The sequence below is a fragment of the Wyeomyia smithii genome, chromosome 1, assembly GCF_029784165.1.
Source record: "Wyeomyia smithii strain HCP4-BCI-WySm-NY-G18 chromosome 1, ASM2978416v1, whole genome shotgun sequence".
Taxonomy (NCBI): Eukaryota; Metazoa; Arthropoda; class Insecta; order Diptera; family Culicidae; genus Wyeomyia; species Wyeomyia smithii.
The window spans coordinates 54259976-54287279 of NC_073694.1; the positions used below are offsets into that span (position 1 = coordinate 54259976).

The window sequence follows — 27304 nt, forward strand, 5'->3', positions numbered from 1 at the left end:
TGCATTATTAGGGAATTCATTTTTTTCCATTACGCTATACTTTATTATATTGGAACGAAAATTCGTTCATAATCATTGTAAATCTCTACAACTTTAATGCTATTAAGGTTTCTTTATACAGTTTCTCCGCTATTAAATCGTCCTTGGCAAGTTCCGTAATGTCTGTTCGTTCGCAGTCACTGCATCCGATATAAAACAAAAATAAGATTATACCAATCGTTTGTAACAAAAACAACAAGGTCCACTTACTTGAAGAATTCTCCAGAAATTTCACTCAGCGCTGGGTCAGTCGCCAGACGAACCATTGTTTGCGACCCCTGGTAGGGGCTCTTCATAAATAGCCACATCCATGGATAGGTTAGCGCCTTGGCAAACAGGGCCTTCATAATTGGTGAGTATCGCAGGTGATCGGTCCCCCGAACCAACCCAGGACTGCAAGCGTTTACCGTTATTCTGGATTTGTCTGTGGAAGAAATAATTGCTTATTTATGATCAATAGTATTACACCGGAATGAAAGTCGCCGATAGTAACAAATCTTTCTCGGCTTGCGTCCAAAGTATTATCTTTCAGCCTTTTGATAAAAAAATAGAATTATGAAGGAAAGCTCAAAGCTCGAAATAGAGAGAAATATACCATTTTTAGTGCCGGAAACTAGATGTAACCGCCTCTATCTAGTCCCCCGATAATTTGTTAACGGGGTTTTGTTCATTTTTGCGCAGAAAAAAAATCAGCGGCAATAGAAAACCCAAAACCATGCAAATACGGGGTGAAAAGGAATAAAATAGACCCTTTCCCGTGTTTTGTACATAATGAAACCATAACCAATCGATTTGTTGACCAATTTTACATCAGAAATACTATATTTCAAGTTGCCAGCCCGGTGGTGATTAATTAGTGAGAATTCAGTAAAATGTTAAAGTATTTTGCCATATTTCCACCTTCACGTTCCTGAACTTCAAAACGAGGGTGAGCCTGCAAACAGATTTCGGTTTTTTTTATTTTGTGTTGGTCTGAGCAGGTTAAAAAAGAGGTGAAACTCGGCTCTATTTTACTGAACATATTTCGGATACCAACAAACGTACGATGTTTCAATCTTCAACTTTACTTCATAGAGAGCCAAGAATTGGACATAAATTATGTAGCAAGTAGTCCATCTGATGTGCAATTCACTGATTTACTTCCTTCACAAACCTATTCCATCCACGTTGGAGAACCGAACGATTCTCGAACGTGCGCTTAACATATTGTCCAGTAGAATTCACATACCGGCAATTGCGGGTCAATTTTATCGCTTACAACTTCTTTCTGGGGCGGAAAAAGAACTCCTACGTGCATTCCGAGTGCTACAAGTATATTCGAATGGCCGTATTGAACGTATGCACTAGAGCGCTCATTGGTCGAAAAATACCATCCAAATGCAATCACAAAACTCAATAAATCCCGCCTTGCTCACCTGCCTTCAGTTTCCTGTCCAGTATTCGGGTGGCCATCACGACGGCAAGCTTGGAGTGGGCGAATGCATCTCTCGCGTGGAACGTGGGTGCCCAGGCTCCGATGTTGAGTGGATCCTCGATGTTCATTTTGCCTGCTGTGTACCCATGTGCGGAGACATTAATTATCCGACCCTGTGGCGCTTTTTCCAGCATCGGCAGCAGCAGCTGTGTAAGCAAAAATGGACCTAGGAGGCACGAATCGGATAACGATAACATGTGTTGAATGAATTTAACCAAAAGTTGAACGATTTTAAATTTGCTAATGCAATCAATATTATATGAATTTTGACTGAATCACATTATAAGAATGCGTATGATAAAAAGTATGACAACCAAAAAAAAGTCTCCTACCCAGATAGTTACACTGCAGATGTGCCTCAAAGCCATCGGTTGTTCGCTCCTCAGGATGAAATATGATACCGGCGTTGTTGATCAGCACGTCAATATGCGTGTGGCGCGTTTGAAGCTCCCGTACGAACCGCCGGACGCAGTCAAAGGAGCGCAAGTCAAGTGGCAGCAGCTCCAGTGAGGCACCAGGAATTTCACGGATGATTGATTGCCGTGCGCGGACGCCTTTCTCCAGGCAGCGACATGCCATTATGACGTGTGCCGAGCGTCGCACCAGCTCCTGGCACAATACCTTCCCGATTCCACCGCTGGTCCCCGTTACAACGACCACCTGCTCACGGATGGAATTTGAGTTCGGGCATACCTGGCCTCCCATGTACATTCTGCAAAATCGTAGAGATTGGAACAATAGTGAGGATTAGTATCATTCATGCTCTTTATGGCAAACAAATTTGGAATTGTTAGAGCAAATACATCATCCACGATGGGTTTCAAGATTTAATAGTTTTTTAAATTTATGCACAGTGATAAGTTGTTTTAAATTTTTATAAGCTTAGTTTCTAAATTTGAAACCTAGTTGCTGGACTTACCTCCATCACATATAGCTCATGAATAATTTATCGTCTTAATCAGATCTGTTGATGACATATTATTAAGATTTAGATTTTTTCTACAGAGTAAGGAAAAAACTCACTTTCGGACCCAAAAGCCTTTTTCATCGGCCTAAGGTTATCAAATTTAGGTAGTTTTCCTACTCGGATATTATCTTGTAATTTGAAAGGAGTGTAGTTTGAACATAAAAAGTAATGTCAATCGATCATTGGTGAAAGTACCCTCTTGGAAGAATGAGACGCCATTCTGAATATTTTTAAAATAATTATTTTATAGGGTTTCTAAATGAAGTCCGGAGGCGGAGAGTTGCAACTATTTTTAGGCTTGATTTGCATCTTCCATCAAAACTGGTCATTGCTTGTGATCAGTAATTATGTCTGGTTACCAAGTAACATTAAATAATAAATTTAGAGTAGCAGCTTTGATACCGTGACCAGAATTCGCACCAATTTCCCTACCGTGAGACAGGTTTTGCTACCAGTGATTATGCCTTTCGTGCCCTTCGAAATTTTGCCTTTTGAAATATTCTGCCTTGTGTGTACAGTCATAGAGTTCTGCCTTTCATGATTCTGCCTTTCGTGCTTCTGCCTTTCGTGATTCTGCCTTCTGTGGCGAACCCGTGACTTCCGATTTCTGCACAACTGAATTAAACTAAAGTATGATCAAATACTCTCCATATTGATGATTCTACAACCGGGATTATATCCAGAAACTAGAAATCTTTGGCGAAATCTGTTAAAAGCTGATGATAATTATTGAAAATATTAATTTTAAAATACTGCACAATAATTATATTTTCAGAACTTTGAAAACGAAAATTGATGTCCGATGCCATCTTGAAGTCCGAGATTTCGACCTCCGGTTTGCTAAAAGTCAAAAACGCCACCTACAGGTCTGAAAATGATGTCTATGAAATTGATGGGGGTGGTGTAGACGAATTTAATACATCATGAACCGACATTTTGTAACATTCCTGAGGATGACTATTCTTTCACATTTACGATTCTTATCGTTTAACTTCGAAAACGAAAATTTCCGCTGAATGGATTATTTTACAGAAAATCTTTGAATTTTCCGATGGCAGCAACTCCTTAAGGGGTAATATCTACCAAATGCTCAAAAAACAAGGCTTTTTTCATGAAGTTTTTACAAGACATTTGAGATGTAAGGTATATGAATAATATATCATTGGATTGAGCAGCTCTTGCAGAATAGAAAAAAATATTTTTATTGCTATTTTTGTTACAAAATGGCTGTGCAGCGATTGCCGTGAACCGTTTGTCGTGCCCAACTCCACCTATAACCAAAACAATTTTTTTTTCATTATCTACATAAGTGTCGCTAGTGAAGTACACATGATTATATTTTTTGAGTTTTCTTCGCAAAATGACAACGGTTTGAAAAAAAAAAATTCTGTTTCGACAAAAAAAATCGACTTTGATTGTTTATAACTTTAGTTGTTGTTAATCAATCGCTAAAATCGTGTGTACTTCACTAGATAATCTAATGAAGAAGCTACAGTTAAAATTTTAAGTCAATCGGATGTAAACTATTTCAGTTCTACTGCTCGCCGATTTTTAAAACATGGTTTTGAGAAAAACGCGTTTAAAGTTTCAAAATGCTCATAGCATCTTAAGAATCGCAATAATAAAGACCCTAATAAGTTTTTTAGCTTCAGTCAGCTTTCACTGCGCCGTAAAGTTGTCCTTCCTGGGTTTTATTTTCCTCTTGTTCCTTTTTGTCATCTGATGTATGGCTGTGCCTAGCCTCTTTCGCGATATCAGACATGCAATGCTCAATGACTTTGACACAGTTGGCGCCCGATCCCACGCAAAACTCAAACTTGTCACTCATATTTAAGTACTTTTGAATATAACTCACAGTTAAAAAGTATAGAAAAACTCAAACAAAGAATGTACACAACGAGAAAGGCTGATCGATTAAACAAAGGGAAACTGTGAGTAAACACGTTCGGGTTAGTAACGAAAGGCTGAAACTCAAAAGGCTGAAACCCGAAAGGCTGAAAAGTATGTTTCATAACGAAAGGCTGAATGCACAAAAGGCTGAAACCACAAAAGGCTGAATGAACGAAAGGCTGAAACATGAAAGGCTGAAACTTCTGTAACTTGAATCATAATCGTTGAAAAATTCGGAGACATGGATAACAAACCTTTATAAAGTGACAGAGTTCAATGTTTGAGTATTAATTGGTTTGTGCAATGGAAAATTAATTTTCGGCAACATTTGAATCTATACACACTTGACTCTTGTACACGTTTCCTAGATGATTCAGGGCGAGACGGCCGAAGGCCGCGAGTGTGCGCCGGCGACCCGCCGTCGGAAGCGCCGGCCACTGCGGGGGGGCAGCCCCCCCGCAGAAATCACCTCTGTATAGGTTCGTTCGTTTTCCTAGGTCTACTGACTCGTAGGGGTGATCCCCTAGTTTAGTCCGAACGAGCGATAGCGAGTAAGGACAGCATACATCTCGGACAATCGAGTCGGCCGTAGGACGCGAGTGTTCTTTTAGAAATGTACTTTGTGAATTTCAGCCTTATGATTTTCAGCTTTTCTTGATTCAGCCTTTCATGTTTTCAGCCTTTCGTGTTTTCAGCCTTATGTAGTTTTCAGCCTTTCGTGATTTCAGCCTTTCGAATTTCAGCCTTTCGAATTTCAGCATTTCGTGTTTCAGCCTCATGAGTTTCAGCCTTTCGTAGTAGACCCACACGTTCTGTAGAGACACTATAACGGTCGAAACTTGATGCGGAGACCTCTATACTTCAAATTTGAAACACGATAACGATCATGGGTAACTTCTATTAGTTTGCAAAGCCTCGAAATAAAAAGTAAAAGGAGCATCGCCAAATTAAACGAAAAATGTTATTTTGGAGTATAAAAGTTGTTCGGTAAAAATTGATTTAAACGAACTTTGAGTTTAGATCTGTACTTGGGCGATGTAGATTTTGATTCTTGGATAGTTTTAGTATGATTTAAGTCAATAAAAAAAAATGGCGAAAAAATTTTTTTTTTGGTAGATATTACCCCTTAACGAAGAAATAGTGGTAGTGCTCTCCGTAGTGAGGGCAAGATAGCATCAATGACGCTTGCAAACAATAATTAAAACTGTTTTTTTTTTCGATAAAACCAAAATATTTTCATCATCACACCGGATTTTAAACGAACAAAATGATATGGCATGGCAACCCGGTTAAAAATTATGGATTCAATAGGAACACAAAAAAATAAATTTTTGTGTTCAACAAATTAGTCCTAAGTAACTTCTGAGCCAAACACCACAAAAGATCAAAATAATGATCGTAGTGGTCCAAATCTTTAAAAAAACTTCTGAGCCACCACAACAAGAATCCCCAGCAACTTCGGATACTAAGCTAGTTAGGTATGATGTTAGGTCGTCCGTTCAATATAATATAATATTCTATAACACAAGCAAATAATGAAGTTATAACTAAATCAGTATAGATTTTACATAATACTTCTACAAAATTATAGTATACTTACTTTTCTTTTTGAGATAGTCGATTTCACATTATTACAAACATGATAACTGAAGTGAAAGGTTAATTCTAACAATCATGAAATGATGATTTTCGCATAATTTTATTCTCAGACAATTTTTATAAGAGTATTGAAAAAAAGCTCAAGTAACTCGTAAGCCGTTGAAAGTATTGAATACATTGTTCGACAAAAGAGAAAAATATGCGGCCCTAAAGCTCAAAATAGTTGCCCTAGAAAGATAATAGCTTTATAACCATTCCTGGTAATTTTGGAGCTTCTAGTGTATGAAGAAGTGCGTCAAAGTATTGTCGTATTGTAATTGATCGCCGGATTCGTCGTTTCTACGTTATGTTTATGAGAAAACTTCTGCAAGTCTTTGGAAAAGTTATCTGTTTTAGGGGCACCATGAATCACAGGAATGGGTAAAAAGCTATAATCTTCCTTTTTTTTAACTTAAGCTCTAGGGTCAAACCTGTGTTTTCCAGTGAAATCAGGAAAGAAGATTATATCAAATCTGTGATAGGATATTGAATTATGTAAACTCATCGTAGACTTTAAATCAACGCTGAGTAAAAAGATTTTTCGCGTGAAAAATCTCGTAAGTTTCGGAATTCGCGTAAAAAACTTAGTGTAGTGTATTCTAAGCCCAGGATGACGCCTTGAAACCGAAAATTGGTTCTGCCAGGTTATTATTATTTTTCTTTATTGGATGTGTTTCGAAAATGTAGAATGTGAGATGGTGAGGATAATGCGTAACACCGGTGCCAAGTGCACCTACAGGGATAAAATAGACTCCACACGTGGTCCCTAGCCTCTTATCCAGTCACTCCTATCCGAGTGACGACCTTCACGCGGTGCCAGTTGGGATACGAGAAACCAAGGGAAGATCGGATCAGTGCGTCTTGAGCTGCCCGACAGATCAGACGTATTTTCGGTTGCTTGTGGACTGGTCTTTGACTGCCTATAGCTTCAAAGTTTGTGTTTTGTCAGTGTGTCTTTTAGAGATTACCTGGAAGTTAACTTACATCAGTCTTTTTCAAGACTACCTATTTCTTTCTTTCTCAATACTTGCAATTTGATATTATTCTTGAACTTTTTTTCGTATCACCTGAAATGGCAGGACGAAAAAAGAAACCACGGATCGCTACGGGGAGGAAAAGAGAGGCATCTCTTTCTGAAACTAGCTTATGCAGTGAAAATTTATATGATATTCTGCCTGAGCAAGAAGCCGGCGAAATTGAAATGTTCGAACGTAAAACTATTCAAAGTGAAATTTCTGTAAAAAAGGAGAAAGTTCCACCTATTGTGGTAACTATTGCTTCTGAATTTAATATTTTAAAAAGAGAACTTTCTACGTTTCTCTCCGACGTCAAAGTTACTTATAAAATTGGCCGAAGAGGCGAATGCCGTTTACTGGCCCAAACATTGAAAGATTGGAATCGTCTTATTCAGTATTTAACTGAAAAGATGTATAAATTTTTTACATATGATACGAAGAGCGCCAAGCCGTTCAAGGTCGTATTGAAAGTTCTCACCAACGATCAAACCGTTGATGAGATCAAAATTACTTTGACAGAATTACTTGGTATAGCCCCTACCCAAGTTATTCTGATGAAACAAAAATCACAGTCAGCGAACTGGAATTTCCCTTGTAAATTATTTATTTCATTTTAACCGCAGTGAGGTTAATAACTCAAATTTTTTTGAAAAAGCACATGCTTTATATAACGTGCGTGTAAAATGGGAATTATATCGAAAGTTTGGCGGAGGTGAAAAGCATATCACCCAATGCCGTGTTTGCCAACGTTATGGCCATGGTTCAAAGTTTTGTAACATGGACCAAAAATGCCTCATTTGTGGAGACTCTTCTCACAAAAAGGACACATGTCCTGTGAAAGAGAGTAAAAATTTTCGCTGTGCCATATGTCGAATTTTTATCAATGCCCAGCCCGTTTAGCAATTATTAAGGCAAGGCAAGGTAAACAAAATTCAAAACAAACTTCAAAACAAAATTCTCCAAGCGCACCAGTGACGCATAGTCACCTACTCCTTTGCATACCCGTTTAACTTATGCACAGGTTACAGGTATTTCGAACATTATACCGCCTAGTGTTGGTAGCTCAAAAATTACCGTTAATATGGGTAAGCAAAACACGCTAGAAAATAATTGTACACCTATTACTCCAGCTAATATTGCTGCCGAAAATATTTTTGCCTTTCTCCTAGAAAGGTATAGCAATCACTTGCAAAACCGAAAGTATAAAAGTGCTCCAAAGGGCCAAATGGCATATATCACTCGATTCAGCTCGACGAGCTGAGCATTTCCTGTATGTGTGTGTGTGTGTGTGTGTGTGTGTGTGTGTGTGTGTATGTGCAGATTTTTATTCTCACTCACTTTTCTCAGAGATGGCTGTGCCGATTTTCATGAAATTAATTGCAAATGAAAGGTCTTGTTGTCCCATAAGACCCTTTTAAATTTTATTGTAATCGGATTTTTAGTTTAGAGGTTATGTATCAAAATGTAAAAATCACGAAACATCATTATCTCAAAAACTACACAACCGATTTGAACAAAATTGATTTCAAATTAACGGGCTACCTAGAAAACCTTTAACTTTTGAATTTCATGAAGATTGAACTTGTGGTTCAAAAGTTTTTAAAAGAAACGTGTTCTGAAGACTGTTTAATCTCACTCATGTTTCTCAGAGATGGCTGGACCGATTTTCATAAAATCAGTGTCAAATGGAAGGTCTAGTTGCCCCATAAGACCCTATCGATTTGTTTTGCAATCGGACTATTACTTTACCTGTTATGTTTAAAATTGTGAAATCAGGCTATGAAAAGGAACATATTCCGAAGACTACTTGGACTCACTCACTTTTCTCAAAGATGGCTGACCCGATTTCCACAAAATTAGTGTCAAATGAAATGTATAGCTGCCTCAAAACACCCTATTGAATTTTACTGTAAGCGGACTGTAACTTCGTCTGTAATGTATCGAAATGTGAAAATCACGAAACTTCATTATCTCAGAAACTACACAACCGATTTCAACAATATCGATATAAAATGAACTAGCTAGTTAAGGGGTAACTGATGAATTATGATTGAACACGTGGTTTAAAAGTTTGGCTGCCCTATACGTTCCCATTTCATTTAATTATAATCGAACTTAAGCAACCGTTATGTATTAAATTGTTAATAAAACAACGGAAGTCTATTATCTCAAAGATTACATGACTTATTTGAACATAACTTGTGTCATACGAACGAGTCATCTCTCGAACTTACAAATAACAAACTTCATAACAATTTGATATGTGGCTCAAAAGCTATGGAAAGCGAAGAAATTCAAAGACTATTTAAAACTATACCTGCTTTGATCAATATATGTGGCCTCAACATAATTTAAATGTGGTATCGTACTATTTGAACGTTCCAATTTAATTGATTCCTTGCGATGTGTTAAAAGTCTGCAAATGCACGACGAATCGGCCATAGGATAAGATCAAAGTCAAATAACAAATCGTTTGAAATGATTGGGTTTATCGAAATGACAATATCCTCGACTTTTGGCTTCTGTACATCGTCTTAAGTCTGGATATATTCATATTGGGTGGTATTCGGTCATTTTTAGCAGATTTTCTGGCATCATTCTGACACCGGAAATACCCATATTGGGAGGTATTTAGTTATTTTGGTTGTTTTCCAGAAACTAAAAGTGGTCATCTTTAAATTCAAAATGGTGTCCAGGGTCAAATGTTTAGAGCATCATCTCGATTACAGAAATATTCATATTGAGTATTATTCGGTCATTTTCGACTGTTTCCTAAAAGTTGCCATTTAGCAATTCAAAATGGTGCCTGAGGTCAATTGTTAGCTCATTGCATCATTTTAGTTCCAGATATACTCAGATTGGATGGTATTTGGTTATTTTAGGCTGTTTTTCACAAACTGGAAGTCGCCATCTTGGATTTCAAAATGATATTTGAGATAATTTCTAGCCTCTGAGCGTCCTTCTGGTTGAAGAAACACCCATATTGGGTGTTATTCGATCATTTTCGGCTGTTTCCCAGGAACCGGAAGTCGCCAACCTAGAATCCAAAATGGGATGTGTGGTCGATTTCAGCTGCTATGTATCATTCTAGATCCGGAGATACTCATGTCAGACGGAAATCGGCAATTTTTGGCTGTTTTCCAGAAGCCAGAAGTTGCCATCCTACAATTCATAGTGGTGTTCTTGCAACATGCGGGCTCCGGAGATACTCATATTGGGTGGTATTTGGTCACTTTGGGCCGATTTTTCAGAAACCAAAAGTCGTCATTTTGAACTTTAAAATTGCCTGTGAAATCAATTTCTGTCATCTGGGCGTAATTCTGGTTCCCAAAACATTCATATTGAATGGTATTTGGTCATTTCCGGCTGTTTGCCAGACACCGGAAGTCACCATCCTAAAATTCAAGATTGTGTCTGTGATCAATTTTTAGCTTCTGTGCATCTTTCTGGTTCCGGAGATACTTATATTTAATGGGAATCTTCCATTTTAGGCTGATTTCCAGAAACCGGAAGTTGCTATCTTACAATCCAAAATGTTGCCTAAGGTCGATTATGGAACATATTTTTTACCACTAAAACATTCACCTGCCAAATTTCTCGAGATGTGCAAAAATTTGTGTTTCATTTGTATGGCATCCCTCCCTTCCAAAAGAAGGAGGGGTGTCAAAACATCATGAACATATTTTTTACCCCTTAAAACATCTACATGCCAAATTCGGTTTGATTTGCTTGGTTTGTTCTTGAGTTGTGCAGAAATTTATGTTTCATTTGTATGGGACCCCTCCCTTCCAGAAAAGGGAGAGGTCTCAAACTATCATGGGAACCTTTATCGGCACCAAAACCCCTACATACAAATTTTCACGCCGATCGGTTTGGTAATTTTCGAGCTTATATGGATCAGACAGACAGACAGACCGGATTGCGTTTTTCTATGTATAGATTACAACATCAATATTTTTTAAGAGTGAATATACATTTATTGGATTGAAGCGTTCATGTAAATCTATTTTTACAAATAGAAGTTTGAATGAGAAAGGCTGGGTCTGACCGCTAGGTGGATTAGTTTAGGTTTTTCTAATGGCAACTGCCTGGGGCCTATTTCGGCAGGTAAACTTTCTTTTTTGCAACAGGCAATGTTCGATCTTATGAACGCCATGTTGCAGGCAAAATCAATGTTTGAAGCCATTCAAATAGGCACAAATTTTACTATTAAAATTGTTTCTAATGTAAAATTTAGCAATGATTTTAAATAAAACAATTAAAATATTAAATTGGAATGCTCGCTCATTGAAGGCCAATGAGAATGAGCTTTTTAATTTTCTAACAGTAAATAATGTGCATTTTGCAGTTTTTTTTTTTTTCTTCACATAAGATTTTGCAGTTATTACTGAAACATTTTTGAAACCTAACATAAATTAAAATATGATCCCAATTACGTGGTTCATAGATATGATAGGATTCAGGGTTCCGGCGGTGGAGTTGCAATTGTTACTCATCGCCGAATCAAACATCGTGCTCTTCCCCATCTTGAGACGAAAGTTATCGAAACTTTGGGAATTGAAGTTCAAACTGAACTTGGGATTTTATTTATTGCCGCAGCATATTTAGCATTTCAATGCACACGCGAGCACAAAAATTATTTTAAAGGTGATTTACAAAAACTCACCAGAAATCGTTCGAAATTTTTTATAATCGGCGATTTTAACGCTAAACATCGTTCATGGAATAGTTCTCAAAGTAATTCCAATGGCAAAATTTTATTCAATGATTGTTCTTCAGGATACTATTCTATTTTGGCTCCGAATAGTCCTACATGCTTTTCTTCTGTAAGAAACCCTTCAACAATTGATTTGGTGCTAACAGATCAAAGTCAAGTATGTAGTGATTTGATCACACATGCTGACTTTGATTCTGACCATCTTCCAATAACTTTTTCTTTATCACATGAATCAGTTTTAAACCCTATGAGCTCTGTTTTTAATTATAACATGGCTAATTGGGAAAGATACAAAAGCTCATATTGAGAGAAATTTCAATAATGAGCTTGATTTGCAAAACGAAGTGAATATTGATTCCGCTTTGGAAGCATTAAAATGTGCAATTGTTGATGCCAGGAATTATTCTGTTCCAAAGGCTCAAATGAAATTTGATTCACCAATAATTGACGAAAACCTTCAACTTCTAATTCGTTTGAAAAATGTCCGCAGACGTCAATATCAACGTTCTCGTAACCCTGTTTTTAAAACTATTTATAAAGATTTACAGAAAGAGATTAAGCATAGATTTACTCTTCTGAGAAAACAAAATTTTGAGACTAGAGTTGAAAAATTGAAACCATATTCAAAACCTTTTTGGAAGCTGTCGAAGATTCTTAAGAAACCTTCAAAGCCTATTCCAGTTTTGAAAGATGGTGAATGTTTTCTTGTATCCAATAAACAAAAGGCTCAAAGACTTGCTCAGCAGTTTGAGAGTGTTCATAACTCAAATTTGAATTTTGTGAGTCCAATTGAAAATGAAGTCACACGTCAATTTGATTTAATTTCTTCCCAGAATTTTTTACCTGCAGAAATAATTGAAACTAACTTGAATGAGATTAAATCAATTATTAAAAATTTCAAAAATATGAAAGCACCTGGTGACGATGGAATCTTTAATATACTAATCAAACATCTCCCTGAGAGCACAATGGAGTTTTTAGTGAAAATTTTAAATTGCTGCTTCAAAATTGCATATTTTCCCAAATTATGGAAAAATGCAAAAATTACTCCAATTTTAAAACCGGATAAGAACCCAGCTGAAGTTTCAAGTTATCGACCAATCAGTTTGCTTTCTTCAATAAGTAAACTGTTTGAGAGAATTATTCTTAACAGAATGATGTCACACATCAACGAAAATTCAATTTTTGCAAATGAACAGTTTGGATTTCGCCATGGGCATTCCACAACTCATCAATTCCTCAGAGTTACTAATATGATACGAGCTAACAAATCTGAAGGTTATTTCACTGGAGCTGCTCTTTTAGACATAGAAAAAGCATTCGACAGTGTTTGGCATAAAGGTTTGATTGCTGTAATATCCCTATTACGTAATTTAAATCTACCTTTCAGGGTTGATTAAGAGAATATAAAAACATGAGTATTGTTTACTCATTATCACGTAAACTGAATAAGCGTGCACTTTCTGAAGTGTCACTCTAATAAATAGGCTGTCGATCTGATAGAGTTTGTCAGTACAGTATTGATACGCCAAGTGAACGAGCAACAACTTAACATCTTTACATTTATCTATTGAAGACATCCCGTTTGGTTCTGCCTTTACTTTGTCCGCTGCCAGTTTCTCCGGTCTGGAAGTTATAATAAGTGGCGACGAGGATTAAAAGCGAACAAAAGGTTAGTAGTCACAACCAAAGAGGCTATTCTTTTTCGCTTTCTTTTAGTGAAACAATAAGCCGTGGTTATCGGACATTTTAGTTCGAATTGTGTAATCGGGTGAGTGACGCTATCTTGAACAATTGTTTTAACTAGTGAAAATGCCATTTTGAAATATCTTCAATGCGTTTGTCTTACAACAAAAAAATTAAATAAGGCTTGGTAATAGCATGCTTTTGTTAAAATAATGTTATTTCCATTGTACTAATTCAGTTTATTGTAATCTTTTGTGTGTTCAACTGGATAATACGGATCTTTCAACGGTGGATAACAAAAGGCCATTGTCGGCATCAAACTTTGAATACCGAAAGGAAAGGAAAGCTGGTGGACATACCGGCAGCTGCGGTTAGTAATTTGAAGGCAAAAGTAGTGACGACCCGAAAAGGATCAAGAAATAATTTGCAAATAATAAATTCCTTTTGCCACGGATAAGCTGGTGAGTCATTTCATTTCTTTTTTTTATAAATTACATGAGCAAACGTTGACAAATATTATTTTGTTTTTTTCCCTTGCTCGTAATTATACTTGTACCGATTTTTGTCACGATTTAAAAAAAAAGAATAGTGATAAATTGTGTTGGTTGGTTTTGGATAATTTTTTTTTTTGATATTTTTGAAAAAGCGAATGCAAAATAATTTGGTTCTTAATTGTTTTATCAAATTTAAATTTTGTTGAGCTTCGTGGAACATTGTTTTTTAAATTTGCTGAATTTTTTTCGAATTATTTTTTTTACAATTTTTGAAATTGAATTGCAAAATGTCTTCAACCTTATCTACAATGATAGAGCCTTATCGGAAAGGCACTTTTTTCACGCATTGGGTAGAAAGATTGGATTTTTTCTTCATGGCTCACAAAACTCCAGAAGAAGATCGCAAAGCTCATTTCATCACATTGGGAGGACCTCATATATATGCGAAACTGAAACTTTTATTTCCCACTAGAAATTTAGTAGATATCCCGCTAGCAACAATGGAGGAGAAACTTAAAATGCGAATACATAAAACGGCTTCTGGTATATGTTAGCGTATTTCTTTCAATCAGCGGGTACAAAAAGCTGATGAATCAGCTGAAGATTTTTTATTAGCACTAAAGCTCCAGGCAGAGCTTTGCTCTTACGGTTTATTTAAAGATACAGCAATTCGTGATAGATTGTTGGCAGGTTTGAGAGAAGTTCCTCTTAAACAGAAGATTCTCGGTGAAGCGGATCAGTCGCTTGAGTCGGCTGAGAGAATAATTCAAACTTGGGAAGCAGCAAAGAATAATGTACAAAGTTTGTCATCGGGAATTAGTTCTGCTATGTCTATAGAACAGGTAGCAGCCATGCATAGACCTGGTGATCCAGTCGGCCCAGCTATGAAAAGAATTTTAAACTTGAATAAACTGATAAAAGAGCAAGAAGAAAAGGATAAATTGCCAGTTAAACAAAGATTAGGTTTCCATGGGCCAAATAGAAAATGGAGTAACAACAAAGCATATACCGATCAAAAACGTTTTCAGTCCGATAAGCGCTGGAATGCTACAAATTTCCAACCAGCTGGGTTTAGGGAAGTCTATAAAGATTTTCGGATTTGTGATTTTTGCGGAATAAGAGGACATCTCAAACGGCGATGCTTTAAGCGTAAAGATTTAAAAAGGGAAGCTATCCACTTAGTAGATCAAATGAAACCAGGAACTTCAGGAACCCAAAGTCTGGCTGACTTCATAAACACCAGGCGATCGGAAGAGACCGACAGTGATTCGGACGAAGGTAATTTGGAGTGTATGAATATATCCTCAATTAACAAAATAAGTGAACCATGTCTTGTATCTGTTTTAGTTGAGAATAAATTATTAGAAATGGAGGTTGACTGTGGTTCCTCTGTTTCGGTTATTAATAAAACACAGTATTTCTCTCTTTTCACAAATTCTTTACAAAAATCGACTAAGCAATTGATTGTTGTCAATGGTGCTAAATTAATTATTGAGGGAGAAGCCAAGGTTTTGGTTACTTTTAAGGGAAAAACTGAACTATTGAAACTTCTAGTATTTAATTGTGAAAACAAATTTATCCCCCTATTAGGCAGACCATGGTTGGATGCTTTTATACCTAATTGGAGAATGTTTTTCTCAGATTTTCTTCAAGTAAACAATGTGACTGATAGAAGCGCTTGTTTAATTATTCAAGAAATTAAACAAAATTATAGTCATTTGTTTAAGAAAGATTTTTCTAAACCGATCATCGGCTTTGAGGCGGATTTAGAATTGAAGACTGACAGACCAATTTTTAAAAATGCTTATGACGTTCCCTATCGCTTGCGGGATAAAATTTTGTTGTATTTGGACAAACTGGAGCGGGAGAAAGTTATTACTCATATACAAACCAGTGAATGGGCATCTCCAGTAATTGTAGTAGCAAAAAAAATATGATATTAGACTTGTAATAGATTGCAAGGTTTCTATAAATAAAAATAATGATTCCAAATACCTATCCATTACCTACAGCACAGGATCTTTTTGCTGGGTTAGCTGGGTGTAAGGTTTTTTGTGCTTTAGACTTAGAGGGAGCATATACCCAGTTATCCCTTACACAAAAGTCGAAAAAGTTTATGGTGATAAACACTATAAAGGGTTTATTCACCTATAATAGACTGCCGCAGGGTGCTTCATCCAGTGCGTCTATATTTCAGCAAGTGATGGATCAGGTTTTAAAAGGTTTAGAACATGTTTATTGCTACTTAGATGACGTATTAGTCGTTGGAGCTAACTTGGAAGATTGTAAAGAAAAGCTTTTTGAAGTTTTGAAAAGACTGAGTAATACAAATATTAAAATAAATTTTGACAAATGCAAATTTTTTGTTACAGTTCTTCCATATTTATTCTTTATTTGTAAAAAAATTCATCTGACAAAAATAGTCTTAATGAATGTGCACTTGTCAATTCAACTTAAAAACTACGACGAACTCTCACTGCGAAATTGTGTGATGGTGTGCCAAAATCAAAAAGGTCTTCTACTTTGGAGAATGATCGAATACTGCAAGCTAACGAGTCGTTAAATCCGAAATTAGTACGGTGAAAGCTAGGTTGTAGTAGTCCAGTAGAGCGAAGAAGACGCTGTGAAGCCCGGAAATTCAATTTGGAAAGGATATTTGGTGAATCGATTTCAGAGTTCAGAACTTTAGCTACGAACACCGCTTGTTGAACTTCTCTGCGCCGTTGCAATGTGTCAATCCCAAGAAGACGACAACGGTCAGGATATGGAGGTAGGTTAATCGGGTCACGCCACGGAAGATTTCTTAACGCAACTCGCACGAATCTTTTCTGCACTCGCTCAAGTCGCAAATTCCAGACTAGTTGTTGAGGACACCAAACCAAGCTAGCATTTTCGAGGAGTGGCCGAACGAGAGCACAATACAACGCCTTCATGCAATGGGGGTCCTTGAAGTCGCGAGCAATTTTCGAAACGAAACCAAGTTGTCTCGTGGCTTTAGCGATTATATTAGTACAATGCAGATTGAACGTAAGCTTCGTATCCATTACAACTCCAAGGTCACTAACGTGGTCAACTCTTGTTAGGTTTTGATTATCGATTTGATAGTTGAATAGTATTGGATTCACTTTGCGATGAAAGGTCATTACTTGACATTTACTAATGCTGACCGTCAGCAAGTTTTTGCGGCACCAATAAACAAACTTGTCCAAAAGCCCTTGTAGCCGCCAACAGTCGTCGATGGAGCGTATTATCAAATACAGCTTAAGATCGTCTGCGTACACTAGTTTACAACCAACATCTAACAGCAAGGAAACGTCATTGAAGAACAGCGTAAACAGCAACGGCCCTAAGTTGCTACCTTGTGGGACGCCGGAGGTATTTGAGAACTGTGACGAACAGCAGGAATTAATGTGCACTCGTAGAACTCTGTCACATAAGTATGAACTAAGCCAACCAACATACCTCAGCGATGCACCAAGCCGTGAGATTTTTTTTAATAATATTTTATGGTCAATCCGATCAAATGCTGCTTTCAAATCTGTATAGATTACGTCGGGATGAGCTTTTTGTTCCATGTGCGATATACAAGTCGAAGTGAAGTCAAGCAAATTCGTACTTACTGAGCGGCCAGGCATAAAACCGTGTTGGTCACTAGAGATATAACTCCTTGTACGTAAGAGCATAAACGTACTCACGATTATTTCGAACAGTTTTGATGCAGCAGAAAGACTAGTAATGCCACGGTAGTGCCTAACGTTTCGACGATCCCCGCTTTTAAATATCGGGAACATGTATGAATGTTTCCAAACTGTGGGAAACTTTCCTTGCTCAAAAGATTTGTTGTAAATATGGCGTAAGGGTTCGGCTAAAGCGTTTACACAACGACTTATTATAACTGCCGGGATTCCGTCGGGTCCAGCAGAGTACGAATGTTTCAATTTTTTTGCAGCAGCTTTTATCATGTCTGCAGAGATGTGGAATAAATCCAGGTCAACCAAATCGACAGGAACAGACTCAGCAGCAGCCTCAGCGTCGAGATCGGATGCGGTATTATCAGCAAACACAGAGGCAAAAGCTGTGCAAACATTTCACACGTGTCAGGATCAGATTTAGATTCTTGATCATCGAGGCATACATTTGTGGGAATTGTAGCACATTTTCGTTTAGACTTAACGAAATTCCAAAAGTTTCTGGGATTTCTTCGAAGGTCTGTCTGAACTCGCATGACGTAAGATTTGTACAAGCCAGCATTCAACCGACGATAATCATCACTCGATCGCTTAAAAAAACACTTAGCATCGACTGTTTTAGTACGACGATATTTGTGTCGCCATCGATTGCGTACACGTTTTAATTCTCGCAGACGCGAAGTGCATTGTGGAAAAACTGGCGCTTTTACTAATGGTAGATTCGATTCGAGCCACTAAAGTAAAACATGAAGATAGATTCGGTTCGAGCCACTGAAGTAAAAACTGAAGTAAATTTAGGACATATTATAAGCAAAGACGGGCTGATGCCTTGCCCAGACAAAATTGCCACAATTCAGAAGGCAAAAATACCAAAAAATGTTTCAGAAGTCAAATCATTTTTGGATCTGATAAATTACTACAATAAATTTATTTCTCATTTATCTTCAAAATTGTATGATTTGTGTCATCTTTTGAAGAATTACGTAAAATTTGTCTGGACTGATAACTGTAACAAAGCTTTTGAGGAAAGTAAAAAAGCTTTATTAAATGCAAATATTTTAGAGTTTTATGATCCAAATAAACCTATAGCAATTGTTTCGGATGCTTCAGGCTACGGTTTGGGAGGAGTAACAGCTCATATTATTGACGAGGTTGAAAAACCTATATGTTTTACTTCGTTTTCTCTCAATTCAGCGCAAAAGAACTACCCTATTCTTCATCTTGAAGCTTTGGCTTTAGTGTCAACTATTAAGAAGTTTCATAAATATTTATACGGGAAATTTTTTTATGTATATACAGACCATAAGCCTTTAGTAGGAATTTTTGGGAAGGCAGGTAAACATTCAATATATGTGACCAGATTGCAAAGATATATTTTGGAACTTTCAATTTATAATTTTGAAATAAGGTATAGGCCGTCTGCTCAGATGGGTAACGCGGACTTCTGTTCTAGGTTCCCATTAGAACAGACAGTTCCTAGTGAATACGATAAAAAATATATCAATAGCATTAATTTTGGTGGTAGTTTGCCTATCGACTACAAGAAAATTGCTTCAGAGACAAAGAACGATAAATTTCTGCAGCAAATAGTTATTTATATGAAACGTGGTTGGCCTAAACGGCTTGACAAGCGCTATGCTAATATATTTTCAAATCAGCAGGATTTGAAATTATTTGACGAATGCTTACTTTATAAAGACAGGGTAATCATACCAACAGCAATGCAGAGCGATGTTTTGAAACTTTAACACGCCAATCACGGAGGCATAGTAAAAATGAAGCAATTGGCAAGACGATACATATATTGGTGGGGTATAAATGGGGACATAGAAAAATTTGTAGCTAGTTGTGATGCATGCAACGGTATGGCGATAGTTCCCAAATCAAAAGTACAGTCTCAATGGATCCCTTCTACAAGACCCTTTAGTCGAATACATATAGATTTCTTTTATTTCCAACACCACACTTTTTTAATTATCGTCGATAGTTTCTCAAAGTGGGTGGAAATAGAATGGATGAAGAAGGGAACAGACACAGGTAACACTTTGAGAAAACTAGTAGCATATTTTGCTCGATATGGTTTGCCTGATGTTCTGGTTTCAGACGGTGGACCTCCGTTCAACTCGCAGGCTTTTCCAAATTTTCTTGAAAGACAAGGCATTCATGCTTTCAAGAGTCCTCCATATAATCCTGCCAGCAATGGTCAGGCGGAGCGACTTGTAAGGACGGTTAAAGAGGTATTAAAGAAGTTTTTGCTTGAGCCGGAAGTTGCCGAGTTGAATTTAGAGGACCAGATTAATTTATTTTTATTTAATTATCGTAATTGTTCGACGGTTGATGGACAATTTCTATCAGAAAGGATTTTTTCTTTCACACCTAAAACACTAATAGATCTAATCAATCCAAAAAAAAAAAACTACAAACAATACTTAACACAACTAACAAAGCATGAACCACTTGAACCACCAGATGATGAATTTAGCACTAAGAATAATAATGCTATAGATGTAGCGGATTCTTTAAATAATCTGATGGCTGATGATGTGGTGTGGTATAGAAACCATAGCCCACAAAACCATGCCAGATGGATAAAAGCAACTTTTCTAAGACAACTTTCTAAAAACGTCTTCCAGGTGGAAATTGGAAGCGTTCCAATAAGCGCCCACAGGAATCAGCTTAGGATGGTGGAGTCGGACTGGTTAGTTCGTCCAAATGTAGCTTTTCCAGCCAGAATGACTGGGATCACGAAACAACCTGGAGAGAGCAGTCGAAAGAGAAAGCTCATCGATATATTATCTCCCGTCAGGAGATCAGAAAGAAGAAAAATTCCGAAACGAGATCAAAACTTTGTATATGATATTGAGTAATGATTTGTACATTTTCGAATTTTGTTATCTAGTTTGTAAAATTATAAATATCATTTGTACAATCAAACATTGTTATATCTTAAGGAGGAAGAGCTGTAATATCCCTATTACGTAATTTTAATCTACCTTTCAGGGTTGATTAAGAGAATATAAAAACATGAGTATTGTTTACTCATTATCACGTAAACTGAATAAGCGTGCACTTTCTGAAGTGTCACTCTAATAAATAGGCTGTCGATCTGATAAAGTTTGTCAGCATTGTTACGCCAAGTGAACGAGCAACAACTTAACATCTTTACATTTATCTATTGAAGACATCCCGTTTGGTTCTGCCTTTACTTTGTCCGCTGCCAGTTTCTCCGGTCTGGAAGTTATAATAATTGCGAAATTGCAAACTTTTAATTTTTCCAATTTTCCTAATCAAAATTTTGAAAAATTATCTTACTGATCGAACTCTGCATGTTGTCTATCAGAATTCAAAATCTGATAGATTTCCTGTCAGAGCAGGTGAACCTCAAGGTTCAGTCTTGGGTCCAGTCCTGTACAACATATTCACTTCAGATCTTCCTGATTTGCCTCCAGGATGCACAAAGTCATTGTTCTGCGATGACACAAGCATTTCCGTAAAAGGAAAAAGTCTTCGTGTCATATGCAGTCGATTGCAGAAAAGTTTAGATATTTTTTCTTCCTACTTGCAAAAGTGGAAAATCTCTCCCAATGCTTCTAAAACTCAAATGATAATTTTTCCGCATAAGCCTAGGGCTTCTTTCCTCAAGCCAAACAATAATCACTTTGTCAAGATGAATGGGGTTATTTTAAGTTGGTCAGACAAGGTTAAGTACTTGGGACTAATTTATGATAAAAAACTTATTTTCAAAGAGCACATTGAGAGTATACAAGCCAAGTGCATCAAATATGTTTATATCCTCTCATTAACAGGAATTCTAAACTTTGTTTAAAGAACAAACTTTTGATTTACAAACAAATTTTTAGACCAGCAATGCTTTATGCTGTACCGATCTGGCCAAGTTGCTGTTCAACAAGGAAGAAAACGCTCCAAAGGATTCAGAATAAAATTCTGAAGATGATTTTGAAGCGTCCTCCTTGGTTTGGAACACTCGAATTACATAGACTCACTGGTGTTGAACCATTAGAAGCTATGTCAAATAAAATTATTAACAATTTTCGACAAAAATCGTTGCAATCCTCAATTGCTACGATAAGCTCTCTTTATAGCCAATAAGTTAGCAATTAAGTTAGTTGTAAGTTTACTTCCCCTTTTCTGACAAGTAGGTTTAAATCCCTACGAATGATAAGTCCTAATTGCGAAAGCAAACAAATCCTAACAATTAAAATTACAAATTTCTAACAGTGTTGAGAAGTCACCATTTGTGATTGGACACACATACTCATTATTTACTAATATTTTTCATAAATACTTAAGCTACTAACAAATCCCCCCTTTTAAAAAAAAAGGGAAGATCGGATAATCAACCACGGTGCGAATTTGGTCGTATGCTGATAGGGAAGGAAGGCTCTTTTGAGTTTCCGAGCGTCTATCCTTCATGTTACGAGCGGCTCAAGGCGGCGCTTGTATTTCAGGTTAGGGGTGGCGGATTACCGTCCTCGTGTCAACGTAAGACTTTAAACATTGTTGAGCACGATGGCCCTCCGACGAAATAGGAGGTTGGTGCGCAGGCCTTACAAGCACCACCGTGACTCACAACACTCACAAGTAATGAACGAGGAACGAAGAAATTCGGAATGGAACAATCGGCACAGACCCACGCGATGAAAACGGACTAACGATTGGGAACTCGGGACGTGGAACTGCCGATCTCTCAATTTCCAAGAAAGCACACGAGTGCTCTCCGAAGTATTGTAATCCCGCAGGTTCAACCTCGTAGCTCTGCAGGAGGTGGGCTGGACAGGCTCAATGGTACGTACGATCCGGGATTGTCATGCCATCTACCAGAGCTGCGACAACACATGATCTGGGGACAGCTTTTATAGTGATGGGCGATGTGACATATTGCATTCCTGCACAGTGAAGCGTAGCGTCAAAGAATATCTTAAAGAGCGTGGCGTTGAGTTCAATAGAACTAGTTGTCTTTTAAAATAACACAGGCGGGATGCGGAAACGGGTGACTGGGTGATGGCCAATCAGCCCTCGCATGTGCAGGTTGAAAACTAAGGGCCGGTTCTTCAACATCAGCATCATAAACGTGCACAGCCCTCACTTCGGATATACTAAAGACAACAAGAATGAATTCTACGCGCAGTATGAGCGTGAATACGACCAACATGATATCAAGAGCGTCAGCGGGGATTTCAACGCTCAGGTCGACCAATAGGTTGAATACAAACCGGTGGTTCGAAGGTTCAGCGCGCATCAGCTGACCAACGAAATGGGCCTTTGACTATGCCGCCTCCAAGAATATGGCCGTGCGTAGTACCTGCTCCCAACAAAACATTCTACACAAGTACAGCTGTAATCAGACAGAAACCCTGATTGACCACGTCCTGATTGATTGTTGGCACTTCTCAGACATCATCGACGTCAGATCCTATAGGAGCACTAACCTGATAATGGTTATGATTTTCAGCAAATCCAGCAAATTCCTTTGCTTTGCTGATGACATGGACATTGTCGGTAGAACACCTGCAGCGGTGGCAGAACAATACACCAGACTAAACCGGAAAGCAGCGAGCATTGAGTTACAGAAAAATACGTCTAAAACGAAGTATATGCTACTCGTCGGAACTGAAGCCGACTGAGAACGCCTAAGCAGTAGCATTACGATCGACGGCGGTGAGTTTGAGGTAATCGACGAGTATATCTATTTTGGCTCACTGGTAACTGAGAACAATGATACCAGCCGTGAGATACGGAGACGTATTATCAGCGGGAGTGCTTACTATGGGCTTCACAAGCAATTGCGGTCGAACAGACTAAGTCTCCGTACGAAGTATAACCTGTACACAACGCTCATAAGACCGGTAGTTCTGTACGGGCATGACACGTGGGCAAAACTCGAGGAGGACCGGCGAGTGCTGAACAAATGAACCATGAGCTCGCGCAACTCCACTGCGAATCCAGTATTCAGAAGGTGGCTGGACGGATACGCTGGGCAGGGCATGTTACAAGAATGCCGGACAACTACCCTGCGAAGATGATGTTTGCTTCGAAGTCGGTAGGAAAAAGACGACCATGGGCGTAGCGGGCAAGACAGGTAGACCAGGTGGAGCACGATCTAGTGAAGAGTACACGGTCTATATAGCTTCGAAATATTTCGTAATATAGTCTTTTATTGAATCCAAGATGGAGAATTTCGTTTTCTGGAATACTGGGTAAAATTGAGGAAAATGCTAAAATGTTCTTCAGTATTGATTTTTTTGAAACAATTACAATTCGCGCCATTCAATAGCTGTAAAAAAACTAAAAGATGTTCAAAATGTTGTTGTCACTAGAACCTGGACACTAAAATAGGTGTCCAATGCCGTTTTGAAGCCCGATATGGCGGCTTTTAGTTTGCGAGGAATTGATAACGCTCATTTTAATAAGCAAGGTAATACCTAGAGGCGAGAAATTGATGCATAAATAGACAAATGTTACCCTTTTTGTTTTAAATACTTTTTCAAAAAAAGATTTCTAAACATTGAAAATAGGCAATGTTTCCATTCGAGTCTACTACAAAAAAAAATCCAATACCGCTTAAACGGACCGCAGATACTTATTGCGAATATTTCTTAAAACCATCAGCAGTTCTTATGAGAACTACTGAAGAGCAAAGGTTACCTCTAGTAACAGTATTGGTTTTATCAAAGTTTTATAGCGCTCAAAACAGCCAAAACAGCGCTATGAAACTTTGATAAAACCAGTTTTGTTACTTGGGTTAACCTTCCAGCTGGTCTCGAAGTACGTGCTGGTTTAATAAGCCAGTCGTCGTATCTTCGAGTCCCGGCTCGAGAGAAGAGGTTTTAGTAGGATCGTAGTGCTAGCCCTGAAATTGTCATACATATATACTAAACAGTTGACTGCGAAATCTGTGTCATTTAAATAGGACAGCACGAGTCCTCTTATTCTGGTTGAGAAGGTTAGGTCAGCTCTGGAGCAAAAGTTCAAAAAATCAATTGTTAACGCTCAGTTCATAGCATTTTTAGCATTATTACTGTTGTAGGATGCCGTTTTTATCACTATTAAAGCCCTTTTTGTTTCCTTGAATTTTAAACACAATTTTGAACGTTTTTCCGTTACGATTTTTTAAATTTATAGTTGCTAGTGCTTTAACCAGTAGCGTGTAATAATTTACAAGAAGGTGCTCTGAAGAATCATTATACAAGAAATTAACGATCTTGGACATCAGATAATAGATCTGATACCTTATCTAGTATTGCTTTACTTATTGACACCCAACTTTTTTTTATTTCCAAAGTTCTGTGAACTAAAAATTTAGTTTTTCACTTCAGCAGATTTTGTAAGATGACAGTTGGTAGCCAATTAAGTTTTCTTACTATGATATTTTCTACTGTTTGTGTGGCAGAAAATGATACCCACTGTCTGGAATTCAATACAACTCAAATTGAAATCAACATCACAACGATACTACTTCATACAAATGACTATGGTCATCTTTCGCCACGCCGCAAAGATAATAACGTTCACACCAACCTGATGGTAGCAACCAGAAACACGATTCCGGAAATAACGAACGGCCACCAGCTGCTAAATGGATCAGCATCCGCCAAAGCCGCTCTAATATCATCCATGTCTGTGGCCTCCTCGGTAATATTGCGACGAAAGATTCGCACAAACCACTAACCGTTTTGCCGTTTTCACCAACAAGTCAGATCACCGACCAATTCACCGTCGTTGTCGCTTGTGCCTACCACCCACTGTTTTTTTTTTACAATTTTGCAACAATTTTCACGTCATCAGCTTCATTCAATATCCATCCCCGATAAGAAACTCGATGTGGAATGCTAAACCGTTGTCACCCTGTCTACGTGATCGAAAAACACTTTCGAAGGACGCACCGTTTCAGTACCCGGAAACCTAATGCTTGACCACCGGGTTTACCGACTATCGGATGCACCGAACATCATTCGCCAAAGTGAACAATGATGAATGATCGCTGTATGAGCCCCCGTCACTGACTGATGCACCACGTTGGGTTTACCGCCTTACTCTCAATTGAATTTACGATAATACACACTGGGATGAGAGAGGCGGAGCATAATCCACCATAAAAACCTTTCTTCGGTGGAATATCGGATGAACTGAAACTGTTCTATTTTTATGTTTGATAATATGGTTAGAAGACGTGATGACAAGGAAAGGGTTATTTGGTAGTACTTCATTATCCGGCTACGAGTGTAGAGCGGTCCTGAAAATACGACATTGTCGCATTGCTGCGTCTGCATTAAATTCCCCAAGCAAATTTGGTATGCTGAAGTCATTAGAGTGGAATCAAACAGCCGGAAGCGTTCAATTGATGCTATACATACAGCGTGGACGGTCATTTCGGAGAGTTGCCGAAGTTACACTGTACCGTAATACAGATGCAGTTATTCACATCACTCACAGTGCCGTGGGAGTGCGCAGCCTCTAGCCAATCGTTTGTGGTGGTAGAAGCTTCGAAGTAGAATACTTCTCTCAGGAAGTTCGGCTACATAGGGATGTGAAATGAAAATCTAAAACCGAGAAAAAGTGAAAAATATGTCCAATTTCAAATGCTAATAAATAGGTTGGTATTCGATGGATTTCCTTCGTTCTTGCAGCAATAGATTGGAAAATCTTCTAAGATTCTTCCCAAAATAAGATAATTGTAATTTTATTATTCACACTATTGTACTATTGAAAATAGTCAAGCCTTGTCAAAACGAAAAATTCGACTTCTGATTGGTCGTTATATGCCTGCTTCCCAAGAACGGTCGACAGGATCATATACCTTGCAATTGAAACCATGCTATTTGGCCTATATAAGAGCCTGTTTCAGCCGGAGCCGCTCATAATAGTTCTAGACAGCGACAACAGCAGTCGTCCTTCCTTAGCAGCAGCACTAGCCCTGTGGTTGGTCACCACGTCTCAGGAGCAGCGCGATTTTTCTCAGCGTGTGTCGCCAGACAGCCATTATTCCCCCCGTGTTGGGGCAGCATGATGATTGCCATCAGGAAATCCAATTTCGGAAATCAAAATGCCTTTTTCAAGGCAAATAAACAAGTCATTGAAAGTTAATAATTTTTGTCAACGCAAGCAAGCATTCTGTGTTGCATCCTAGCAATTCAAATTTGTCGCACCCGTCTAATTTACTGAATGTGAAATAGCTTCCACAGTGCATGTTGTCCGTGTATCCTAATTCCCCCAATGTTAGGGCAGCTTAAAGGTTGTAATTAGCAACCGATTTTGAACCGCAACATGCTTTTTTCAAGGCAAATAAAAAAATAATTGATGGTTAATAATTTTCTGGCATCAACACAAGCAGACATTCTGTGCGGTATGCAATCAAATTCTGTTGTAGTTGTCTAATTTTTACTTTCACTTTATTTAGTAAACCCCCCACTGTAGGGGCAGCGCAAAGGCTGCGATCAGCATGAATAATTAACTGCCCTGTTAGTACGCATTCACAAAAGCAGTTAGTTCGACTATGCAGAGCTAATATGAAGTCGATTCAATCAATCAGCATAAACATAATTTCGTCGTCTCCCAGGTGCCAAGTTGCAACATGATGCAACACGCAACAGCGAGCAAACGAAATCGCTTGATGTTACAAACCGCAATAAGATACGGGTTAAAACCGTTGTGTGTGTGAGAGCACCATCGGTGT

The 27304-nt window shown here is 38.0% G+C and overlaps 1 protein-coding gene across 2 annotated transcripts; it reads right to left on the reverse strand.

Moving 5' to 3' along the window:
* On the reverse strand, positions 1–25741 carry LOC129717812 (retinol dehydrogenase 13). Of its 2 annotated transcripts, XM_055667994.1 has the most exons (6): positions 2537–2627; positions 2433–2477; positions 1846–2225; positions 1455–1679; positions 250–463; positions 1–179 (listed from the first exon to the last, which is right to left on the reverse strand). In XM_055667994.1, the coding sequence occupies exons 3-6, from the start codon at positions 2222–2224 to the stop codon at positions 86–88; spliced, it is 912 nt and encodes a 303-aa protein (XP_055523969.1). In that variant the 5' UTR covers position 2225; positions 2433–2477; positions 2537–2627; the 3' UTR covers positions 1–85. The 2 variants fall into 2 exon arrangements, with proteins under 2 accessions (XP_055523969.1, XP_055523968.1); XM_055667993.1 differs by lacking the exons at positions 2433–2477; positions 2537–2627 and adding an exon at positions 25150–25741.
* Positions 25742–27304: the final 1563 nt, after the last annotated feature.

Bases quoted from the DNA above. Each gene is read 5' to 3' on its own strand.
- LOC129717812 (XM_055667993.1), bottom strand. From the start codon at position 25,247: ATGGATGATATTAGAGCGGCTTTGGCGGATGCTGATCCATTTAGCAGC. The intron at 1,680-1,845 runs GTAGGAGACTTT...CGTGCCTCCTAG, and splicing joins TCTGCAGTGTAACTATCTGG to GTCCATTTTTGCTTACACAG. The intron at 464-1,454 runs GTGAGCAAGGCG...TTTCTTCCACAG, and splicing joins GGACAGGAAACTGAAGGCAG to ACAAATCCAGAATAACGGTA.